General features: G+C 39.1%; 1 protein-coding gene across 2 annotated transcripts in view; it reads left to right on the forward strand.

The window, feature by feature from the left end:
• The window catches only part of BMP2K (BMP2 inducible kinase), a 67,089-nt gene that overhangs the window by 41,244 nt on the left and 13,835 nt on the right, over positions 1-12,010 (forward strand). For both annotated transcript variants that reach the window (XM_075039631.1, XM_075039622.1), the window contains exons 13-15: positions 448-635; positions 2,672-2,829; positions 9,024-9,137. In XM_075039631.1, the coding sequence (XP_074895732.1) occupies positions 448-635; positions 2,672-2,829; positions 9,024-9,137 (460 nt within the window). The remainder of the gene's footprint in view (positions 1-447; positions 636-2,671; positions 2,830-9,023; positions 9,138-12,010) is intronic.

The following is a 12,010-nucleotide window of genomic DNA, read 5'->3' on the forward strand; positions in this document are numbered from 1 at the left end:
GCAACAAATGTGTATTATTCTACGAAGTGATAGAAGACATGGTGGCATCAAACTCTGACTTTAAAAGCGAGAAAGGTAACTGGCAGAATCTATTTTTGAAAGTCAGGAGAAATTCTCCTGACATTTTGATTATTAATATTTAAGAATGGGGTATGAAGAAAACTAACTTAGTGCTGCAGTAGCATATACTTGGGATGCTATGATTACGAAAAGTTAACTGGTAATATGTTGGAAGAGGAAAACGGTATCAGTGACCTGTTAGGGCAGTTTATTCTCACACGTACAATGAACAGGTCTGGTTTTTGCTTCTGCTGAAGCTACCAAGCTTTTCTGGAGTGTGGTGGTGCTGCTTAGTGCCTTTGGCTGCAAGGCTGGTATCGTTGCATAGCAGAAGAGATTCTCACTGGCCCGTGTAAATTGTAGTAATGTGATCATTATCTTACTTAGGTGCAGCAATATCAGCAGGCTCTCCTACAGCAGCAGATGCTTGCTCAGCAGCAACAGCGGTCGCAACAGGCGCGGTCTCCTGAATATGTCATCTCTCCACAAGACTTCTCACCAGCCTTAATCTCCTACCCTGGGTCGCTTCCAGTGCGTGCTGGAACAGTGGCAGATTCTCCGTACCCTGCAAGCAGGCAAGTATTCTGACACAGGTGTACCCAAGGGTTACTTACTGCTTACATTCCTAGTTGTCATGAGCGCTGCTGAGTATTTTCCTCATAAATTACTTATTTCAATAGTAATGTATTACTTAAAGCAGTTGGATAGTTGCTGTTTAGTGTAAAGGGTATTTTGGGAGGACGGTGGGACACTTAATTTGTTAACAGAAGTGTGTGGTACAAGTTCCTAAAGGACTTGTCTTCCACTTATTCTTGTTCACGGATTTATTCTAGGAACTGACTGCTAACCACTTTGCTTAGGATGGTCAGTTGCCTGGGTTGAATGAGGTTATGTGCGTGTGAAAGTTATCTCAAACACTCTTTTTAAGAGAGGCTTTATAGTTGGCATTTATTTGCTAGGGCTTCTAACTCTTGTGTCGATTGATCAGTGGTCTGACTTAAGTGTGTTAGATGATGGAGTACATGTCATGAGCAATTTGTCCCCTTTGCAGGGGCCTGCGGACTGACCCTTGCTTAATATAGTGTAATAAATGACTTTCCTGTGAATTCTTAAAAAAACAGTGGGTGAAATAAAAAACCCCTTCCTCTTCTGATTTAAAAAAAAAAAGTAAATCACAGATTTGTCCAGTTTCAGTAATGTTTTGAACTAGGTTATATATTTATATGGATTTCTATTGTACTATATTGAAAGAGAAGTCCTTTGCAGTTGTGGGAACAGTGCAGTCAGTCTTGACGCAGGCTTTCAGTTAATAGCATGACTTCCATGTTTCAGGTGCTGCTGTCATTCCTAGGTTACAGTGTGTTGAAAGAGTCAAAGGCAAAATATTTTCCTGCTGTAGGCTGAATTGGTATAATAAGATATATCACTGTGACCAGTGTGACTTCATCTTGCCAATTAGATAGTCTAATCCCTAGCAGAGAGTGTTGTCCTGCATTTCTGTGCCCCTATATGACAACTACCAGCTGTACTTCGGTTAGGTCTATTGCTAGAGTACTTTTGTCACAAATAATTTCTGAGAGGAGTCGTTCCAGTCTGGAAGTAAATATGTGTATTTCCAGTTTCTCTTCTGTGTGTTTGGCTGAAGGTTTTGATCCTGCTGTTTAGCTTAAAGTCAATGACCGCAGGTTAGCAGTGGTTGGCAATGCATAAGGTTGATCTGGTAAACAAAAAATATGACTTCTTGTATTAAAGGAAGGGGTGTTGAGTTTCTTTTCCCTTGACACACTGAATGCGTTGTATTGTATTGCATGTTGTCCTTCTCTCAGTAGAAAGAGCCAGTAGTCGAGTGGGATGGCAGTACCTGCGCTGACAGGAAGGAGCCCCTCCCTCTTTCTCTTGTCTTGAAGACACAGTTCCACATGGAGCTGGGCTGCAGAAGCAGCCTGCAGAGCCTGGCTAGACATAGAGAGGTTCAGAACCATTTAGCATGCGGTAACTGGCTTATTGCCCCTTTTCTAGGGTGCTTCAGACAAACAGAAAAGTGGTAGGCATAATATGGGAAAACATGTATGAAAGGAAAAAGGCATCTGGTCAAAGGTTTCCTTATCTGAGTAAAACAAGCAGAAGCTGTGATGTCACTGGTTAAGTTAATTGTACTAGTTGGGTGGATGTAGGATTCAAAGACACTTAATGTGTCTGCCACGAAAAATAATTTGAAAACAAAGAATAGATGAAAACTTCAAACACACTTGGTAGGCATTTTTCTTTTTGAGGAAAACAAGGCAGTCTCCTATGACAATACAAAAATGCTCACAGGTGAAATACAGATGTTGCCCTTGCATGTCACCTTGATGAAGGATTCTGTGCTTTGGCTACAATGCATAAGTTGAAAAAGAAAGTCTGAGGATTGCATCTATGCAAGCAAACTACATATTTTAAGTGATCTGGTTTCCCTTTTATTAGTTTTCAAATGCTTTTGGGACAAGCTGTTAACGCACGTGTGTTACTCATATGTACTATTTTGGCATAATGAAACATGTTGTAGAATTTCACCCTGATAAACAATCCTGTAACGTTTCTCTTTATTTGCTTCCATGAACTGACTTTACAGGTCAGGTATTCCTGATGCTGAAGCAATTGCCAGTTACCCAAAGCAGAGCATCAATAACCCACCTGATATGTCAGGCTGGAACCCATTTGGAGAGGACAATTTTTCCAAGTTGACAGAGGAGGAGCTGCTGGACAGAGAATTTGACCTGCTAAGATCAAGTAAGGGACGCTTGAAGGCTTATCTTGCTTCACAGTAAATAAGGGCTCTGTAGTTGCTCAGCATTTCCAACACCTGTCTTGTCAAAGGGCCGTGCAGTCTGCATATGGAAAATTCTTTCTGAGCATTTGAGGGCACAGTCGGGCCTGTCGTCTTTCTTTCCTTTCTCTCTTTGAAAATGTGTGCAATAGGAATTCACTGTCTAAAATCGGTAGTTACTGGCTTAAATACTGTAGAAGTGCTAAGATCTTAGCTCTCAAATACTGCTTGTGTCACCTTGATTGTCAAGAAGCTCTGAACAGCAGAGCTATGTTGTCAGATAGGATGAAAACTTGGGCTGCTTGCTTCATTCCTTTCCAGCTTTTTTTCTTGCACACCAGAGCAGAAGATTCTGTGGGTCTGATAAGTCCTTTGAAAATGCCTGAAAGAAAATTTATCTATTACATTATGTTAATGTTTTGTAATGTCCTTTTTGATGAATGGCTACATGTAAGGGCTGCTTTATTGTTCTGATATGGCAATAGTTGAATAAACTTTCGTCTTGAAGTCAGTTATCTCAATGGTTTTTACTTGGAATTACTTACTTCTCTTAATTGCTTAACACATACCCATTAGATGCTCTTCCTGAAACTGGTTTTGTCAAGATCAGATTTATTAGTGAGACTTGTAAGATGTGAAAATATCAAAAAACAGATTGTATATACTTTGGCTGACTATCAGCAAGTTCCTTGCAATTAAATGCAGTGAAGTTGAATTTCAAGTAACTGAAAAAAAAAACCAACTATGCCTTCAATTGAGTCTTCCTCTTTTTGGCTTCTGTGTCCTTAAACATAGCTGAACAGGATGGGCGTGTTATCCCTTAATAGTTAAGGAAAGTGACTGGTAATTTTTTTTTTTTTTTGTGAAACTCTAGTTCACAAAAAGTTTTCACTTGTATCCTGCGTTGATCACGTAAGACTTCTGTTTCTCAGATGAGAATGTAGCATGCACACATTTTACAGTGAAATGACTTACTGATAGCTGGGGGAGATGGATAATGTACCAGCTGAAAAAAAAGCATTCTTTCCAAATCCAGGTTTAGAATTGGAAATTATTTAGTAGTAGAACTGAATATCTTTAGGCATGCTGCTTCCAACTGAAGCCTTACAAGTCTTTTGAAATAATACACTCTTGCATCTGGAGAAGGTTAGCTTGAACCAAAAGGTCAGCACAACGTGCCTGTTTACAGAATCTTTAACTGACTGTTGGACTGCTGACTGCAGTTACGGTAAGTTTCGTAAGTTTCATCAGAATGATTTGGTTAAGCCACATGTTTTGAATAAATACAAGTTCATAAGAAGATAGTAACCAAAGACATGTTTCAAGTGGCTTTATGAAAAAGATGGAGAATGCTGTACAAGAAATAGGCTTGCCTGGAGTAGCTCAGTATGCTGGTTATAGTAAGCTGGGGAAATAGAAAATCATAGAATCATTTAGGTTGGAAAAGACCCTTAAGATCCTAGAGTCCAACTGTTAACCTGTCATTACTGAGTCCCCCCACTAATGATGTCCCTAAGTGCCACATCTACACACCTCTTAAATACCTCCAAGGACAGTGACTCGGCCACTTCCCTGGGTAACCTGTTCCAGTGTTTGATAATCCAACCCTTTTGGTGAAGATGCTGACTCGCATGCAGTTAGACTTAGTAAAGGCTAGAGTAACTTGGACCCTAATGCCACTAACTTCTGTCTCCACATCTCCAGCAGAAAGAACAGTTGACTACTACTAGAATTCCATTATCCAGTTTTTGTACTACATGTGTAAAAATGGTCTGAAGTTTTTGAAGACTAAATCTCCTTAGGCATAGTTTTGGCTCACCTCTTAATGAAGATAATTCAGTGCACAGAAGAGCTGGATGTGATAATGAACTTTATGCGCTATATCAGCAAAGTAAACATAACAGTGTAGTTTTGCTTAGTAATAACTAGTGTTAGGGTTTTAGTGACTTGAATACAGAAAACATAAAAATAAGAAACTTACTAGCTTGACCGATAGTACACTAGATGGCAGGCTTGTTCATACATAACATGAGACGCAGTTACAACTTCTCTTAGCCCTTTTGGCTTGATTTCTCTTAGAGGCCTCATGGCGGGGGAGCATTACTAGTTTTAATCTCAGTGTATGTGTGTTTGTGTTCACACATACGTACATACATCAGAGACTTCAGAGACCTTTTAACTTTCTTTTTTGATATTAACGATGTTGTGCCAAAGATAGTATGAAGTTACTTTGCACTGTTAATGCTTTCACTGCAGTCAAAGAGGAAACATTTCTACTTAATTTTGTCTACTGGCACTTTCTCAAACATAGGTGGATTAATGAGAAATTGGGAAATTTATGGTAAAATTAAGGTTTATACATATAAAATTGTCTTTAACTATATAATGCTTCCTGGAATTTCCTCAGATATATCTTAAGTTTCAAGGCGTAATTCTTTTAAGATGTAGGTTATCTCTTATGAGAGAAGACTGGGGTTTACTACGAAGTAATTGCTTTTGCTCAATTTCTGAGTTACTATGAATCACTTTGCCGTTTAGAGGAAGGAGAATTGGAGATGCAGGTTTGATGAATTGTTATATTTTCTGTTACTAAACCTAGTTACTGTCCTGTACTTCATAAGTCATGTACAGTGTTATGTAAGTTTGTCTGTTTGCAATGTTACGTGGTGCTGCATAGCATTCAAAATACTAACTCTTTCTTTCCACTTCCAAAAGCCTGTTTTGTATGGTAGACCTGATGCTTTGTACATAAATTAAAAATATTTTTAAATCTGTCAAATATTTTTGAAGTTGTTGTGCTCATGACAGTAATATATCAGTAATTAAACATACACAACCTTTGTTAGAGGATCAGGATGTCATCATAATTTGTCAGGCTAACATTACCATTTGATTTCATGCATTTAGTAGGTTAATGTCACAGTATGTGTAGTGATGAGTATTGCTGTGATGACTAATCACTTTATAAAGGAAAAGGGAGCTAACTCATAGAACAGAATACCTTGCTTAGACTTTGTGAAAGTTTTCATAGTGACAAGATAGATGACAGTTGCATAAAACGTAATGCGCAATTGAATGAAGATTGCTGAATTGAGCATCTTTGTGGAGAACTTTGATATGGAGTTACAGGATGGCGTTCCTGGTTCTTGTGTACGCTGCTGTTTCTCTGTTACTGTTACCATCATCGGTATTAATGATGGTCTAGAAGCAGCATGTGATGCTGAGATTCTGAGAATGTTGTGAAGGAATGGATTTCTTACAAAGAGCTCCTGTAACCACTTAATAATCTGTGCAGAATTGGGAGCTGAGAAAATGAGTTGGGTTTCTCGCCGGTGGAAAAAATGCTAGTGTAGCCTTCAGACTGAACTGCACAAAGCTTCTTGTTAGGCCCAGAATCATCTGGGTGTTTCAAGTGAGACACCTGTGGGTGGTGCAAAGCCTGCAAAGCTCTCTGCCCATCTCCTTTGTGGTATGTACTGTATAAAGGAGCTAGCTAGGCCATCCGTGCAGGAAAGAGCTGTGGTTCTTAGCAGGCTTTCTTTGTGTGCAAGTGCATCTCGTACTTCTCAATGTCCTGAGAGCTGTCTCATGAGGAATCTTGGACCTGTCACTTGCATGGAAACAGCCAGATTCTTTGTTTGCGGTTTTAAATAACTGCACTTTTCTATGTAAGGGTCTGCTGTGCCATGTGGCGCGTGATTGTGTCTCTGGCAGCAGTCTGGGCTGAATTCGTGTGGTTATTCACTGACGGGGGAAAAAAACCTTGGGTCTTTATTTTAAGGAAGTTGTTTCTGAAGCACAATAAATTCTAATACTGACAATCCCACTTAATCTACTTCTGCTTGTGTGAAGCTGGAGAAAGCATCACTGTGTGTTTTCTCACAAACACTCTCTGTTAAAGAAATGGATCTTGTTATGAGGTAGACAAATGACACTTTGCGTCAGAAGACTGAAAGAATGGCTCATCCTTTTCCAATAGCCTTGCATTTGATGGATTGACAGATTTTAAACTTTATTTTAGAGGGAAATATGTGCCAGTATGTATATGCTTAGGTGTGTTGCAGGAGTTGAAACCTTGTATTTGCTCACTTAACCTAATTTTTCTTGCATGCTTAGCATTTCAATACGTTTTGTTTTCTGCTATCCCTAGCATTGCTGCTGAAGCTTGGAGATATGATCATCATCTGGGGGCTTTGAAATTACATAGTCTTGCGTGCCAGCATTTGCAGGGACCCTCCAAAGGGTATTTCAAGTTGGTGCACTGTAAGAAGTTACTCCAGAGTTTGACTGCATGCAAACTGTACAGCAGTCAACTGCTTTTTCTCTGGAGGCAAGATGCTAGGGATAATAGAACAAAACCATCCCTCGCTCAGTCTGCATCTGTAAAGATGCAAGTTGAAGGTTACGTATGTTTTTTCTAAGACAAAACTCAAAAGAACCCCCACACCCCTTCCTCAAACAAAACAAAACCCAAAGCCAAGCTTCCCCGCCCTCAAACACACACACCCAACATCCCGTGTCTCCCCCCCAAATAAAAAAAAAAAAAACAAACCCCAAACCCTGAGCCATTCCTACCTGAGGAGAGAAAGCAATGAGGGTATGACTGTTCACAATCAGGAAGAAGCACTGCTGTTGGATGTGATGTTTGGCAGTTTGTCTTCAAGGCTCAAAGCTTCTGGTATAAAACATACAGCTGCTAGTCTTTTGTGCCTCTTGGATAGTATTTTCTTCTGCATGGCTGTGTCAATGTAGGGTAATTATGTTCGGGTGGGTTACTTTCTGCCTATTTGTATATGTATATGTTGAGGTGAGAGCAACTACTTAATCTCCTGCATCAGGACCCCCAGCTGGCATTATATTTTAAACAGGGGTTGCCTGTAATGGAACAACTCCGACTGGTATTTTTTGGACAGTCTAACGGTTGGTAAGAATAAGACAATTCACATTACAGACGCTTGAATATTAACAGAATCCTTGTCTGCGAAAACTGGCACGTAATTTCAAAACTCTTGAGCTTTGTACACAGGGTTAATATGCATCTGTCTGAAGCAGATCAGCTTGCTGTCTAGTCCCTGGTGGTTGTCTCGGTAAAGCTTCCTGGTTGCTGCATTGAAGGACTCAATAGAAAATGTGCAGGTAGCCTCATATGTAGTTAGGGTACAGTTCAGCTGTATCTCTACAGCTGCAAGTTGTCAGGAAGGTTGTGCTGCAAATTGTTTGCATGAGCAGCTGCTTGCTGCTAAAAAGGGGGAAGGCAAAATGCTGTGTTTTCTACATAGAAGATGTAGGATATTAGCTGAAGACGGAACACTTTGTCACACTGGTATTGTTAAGTGGCTGATGGGCCTTGCTGGACCCTCCTGAGTTGCACTGTGGTGGGTGGGCTAGCTGGTCTGCATCTGAAGTTGGCAGCAAAGTTAGAATAAGAGCTTAGATAACACCCCCTTGTATTTACCATTCCTAGTGCTTCGAATTTTTGACTATGTTAAAAGGTTTCTGTATGTCTCTTCTCAAAAGAAAAAAAAAAATCAGTCTCCTAAGGGACCATATAAAACAGACTTTACACTTCTCTACATTATATGGAACTCAAATTGTTTTTAACTACTAAGAGATGTTAGAATCATAGAATCATTTAGGTTGGAAAAGACCTTCAAGATCATCGACTCCAACCATCATCCATGCCCACTAAACACATTACATGTTTAATAAAAAGTACTCGCAGCTATTTTGCTATGATGGTCAACTTTTCTCTTTTTGTGTCAAAGGCTGGCCAAAACTTGGATAAAATGGATGATTTAGATAAGCATAGTGATTCTGGCTTCAAAACATCAAGAGCACAGAGGACTAGTAGTTTCTATTACAGAGCATGTCGGCTACGTAAAACATGTAAGAGATTCTCATTTAAAGCTTTCCATCACCAAATACATGCTGTTCTTGGTGGGACAGGGGGATTAACAATAGGTTTGTGCAGGTGTACTTTCCTGTATGATCAAAAAGTAAGAATTGAAGATGTAGGGTGTTTTCAAAACATCAAAAAAAACCTAATAGAGAGCATATTCCTCCCTCACCTTGTACAGTAGATATCTTTGCATTGGCGTAAGACCTGCCATTTTTATTTTATTTTATTTTTTGTTCTGTTTCATTTTGTTTTTTACAGACAGGCTGTTGGACAGGAGAGCATCTTCAGATAACAATGTGGAGCCACACTCTGCTCCACAGAAAAATCCTCCTGAAGATCCCTTTGGTTCTGTTCCTTTCATTTCTCACCCAGGCAAGTTGCATCTGTAACATCACTACCTCGTGTGTGTGTATATATATATATGTATACATACATATAGATATCTCTTTCTCTGTGTATCTGTTGAAGTATGTACATCCAGTTAAATGACCAAAGAATGATAAAGGTATTGAATGCCTCATGACAGTAGACGGGTATTGAAGAGATTTTTTTAGTGTGTTGATTACCTCCAATTAAAAAAAACTTATGCATCAAATTCCTGGTACTCGTACAGTGTACGGATTATGTAGTCTTCGCAGTGCGAATACGTTGGACCAGTGCAGTGTGAATCACTTGCATAGCACCAGAAGTACTTTTGCTAGAGGCATACTAATTGCTAAGACTAAATTTTGCTACTTCCCTGTAGTCTGCTTCCAACTCGTGCTGTTCCTTTAGTTCAGTTCTCCAGCCAAGTTAAGCCTGTAAGCTTCTGCTGCATTGAATGCATAGGTTTGGTGCAAATTATGTCAAAAGAAACAAAATATTTTGTAATCTGTACCTTTGAGGGCAGGGGGGGATTTGTTATCGTGTTTCAGTTCGGCTTTGGCTATTTTTACCTTGGATGGAACTAAAAATAACATGGTATGTGAAAATTGACTGTGAATGTGGAACTGCATCATCCTCTAACTTAATTGCCAGTTTTAACATTTGCTTGATCAGCACTTTAATAATTTTTTTTGGTACCTGTGCCAAACTAAAGCCTACGTGACAGTTAAATGCTAAAAAGACCTTTGGTTACTGATGGAGCCGCTTAGGCGCCTGTCTACATTTTCTTGAGAGTGCTTGTGTGATAAAGGTGCCTTAACATGACTTTTAAAAGCTATTCTTAGAGAAGTTCAAAAGCTCACATAAAATGCCTTAAAATAAATCATTTGGGGTCAACCTAAGTTAGCATCCGTGTTTCCTTTCACTTTCATCCTGCATTCCTGAAGATTGTTAACTGGGGCTGCTTAATGCTTGCAAGAGCTGTCATACAATACGTGGTGAAGAGTGACCAGGATAATGCTGTGGTATTCTGCAAGGCAGTTTATAAAAATATCTCTGCATCTGTGTCTGCTCCTATTGTTAGAAAGACTTGAATTTATTCTGCTTGGTGTATTACTGTGTTCTTAGTTTCTCTTTTTGTTCTGGTCATTCGGAAAGGACAAGTTTACCTTCTATCATCCTGTTTAATATTCAGTTGTTCCATACAATGTGAAATCAATTCTTGAGTGAAGATGTTGCTCTGTAGGTGCAGTCTATAGGTGGCAGTTTAGAAGGATTTATCTTAGAGTCTTCATTAAAGAGGTTGCTTTGGTTTAAAGGTGAGCCTAAATTCACATGCAAAACGAACAGTAATAGTTATACTTTATCTGAGATGCTGACTATCAGGTGCTTAATCTCCTGTTTTGAGTATTCATACGCATGTGTCTAGGGATTTCTTTTTTTTTCTTTCCTCATCTTAGGTCTTAGAAATGTATTTGCTCATTGTTGTTTTCCAGATAGTTAAAATACAGCTTAGGTTGTCCTGAATGCTCTCGCTGTATTATGTCATATGTCTTATTTTTGTTACTTAGAATTCAAGCTTTCATTCTTGACATACTAAAAAACAAGGAGAGATGCCTTCTAAGGGAAAAAAACCAACCAAATTCCATCATGGCTGAAAAACCAGACTGCTTGAGAAATGTTGAGTTGGTTGTGAGCTGTTAACTGTTTCACAGGAAAAAAAATTATGTTTTTCATTAGCCTTTTTTCTACTGAGTCATAACTGGAATTTGAAGAAATTTACATAATGGCTTGATTTCAAGGAAGGTATTCTTAATTCTGTGTTAACAGTGAATTGCATTTAGCTAACAAATCTGCTATGATAAATCTTTACATCCGAAGATACACCTTTAAAAAGCTGGTTTGTTTTCCCCACGGAACTGTTCTTGGAAATGTCTTGAAATGAGGTATTGTAAGACAACTAAGAAAAGGAAAATGGTGCTGATGTAGACATGTTTTATTTCTAGTTGAGGGCTTTCTAGGATAAACTTGACAAATGTCCCTAATATTTTGATTTCCTCTCATGCTGAACATTTCTGTATAATATGATCCTCTGGTTTGTTCCTTGTGATTGTAAAACATTTAACCGAGAAGTAAACCACATGCCTACCTTAATCTGGGCATCAAAGAAAAGATGAGTGAATAGAAAGTGGAACAGAGGTTTAATACCTTGAGTGCAAATCCAGCGTTTGGGTGAGAGTCTGTCTTGATCTAGTTAGAGCAGAAGTTTCACTTCCTTATTGTAACGTGTCTACAGTGCAAATGTGGAGTGTGATCGCTATTCACTCAGGTTTCTGACTACTGAATGTTGACTTCTTGAGTTATGGTGAGATGAAGTGTTGATGTTACCAATACAGACTGTTTAAAACAAAAAAAAGAAAATTTTACTTTTGTAGGAAGTGACAGTTCCTACTGAAGATGTCTACTACGCTATTAACAACCTTTGAGTTGGAATTGTGGTCTTTTTCTGCTTTGTTTTTTTTCCGCTGTGTGACATAAGTCTCAGGTTAGTAAATGTTGTTGTATGTGGACTCTAGCCAAATAGTCACCCAGAGTATTTCTTTTGTTTCGGAGGCTTAAGGGTTCTCTGCTGAAAGCAGCACTTGACTAAACACCTAACAAGTTTCTATCATCTGATGTGAGGTAGCGGCCAGAAGCTGAAGATCTTGTATCATCTTTTGACTTGACATAACGTGAAGTGCTGGTAGTCCAGCAAAATGAGTGCTATTGCGTATGTTTATATGTGTCCGGGAAGGTGATACAGGGGTAAGGGAGATGCAGAGCTTGAAATTTGAAACCTTTTATCATCGCTGGAAAGGACCATGGGTTGCTGAGAGCTGTGA

This window comes from Buteo buteo, chromosome 1 (genome assembly GCF_964188355.1).
Source record: "Buteo buteo chromosome 1, bButBut1.hap1.1, whole genome shotgun sequence".
Taxonomy (NCBI): domain Eukaryota; kingdom Metazoa; phylum Chordata; class Aves; order Accipitriformes; family Accipitridae; genus Buteo; species Buteo buteo.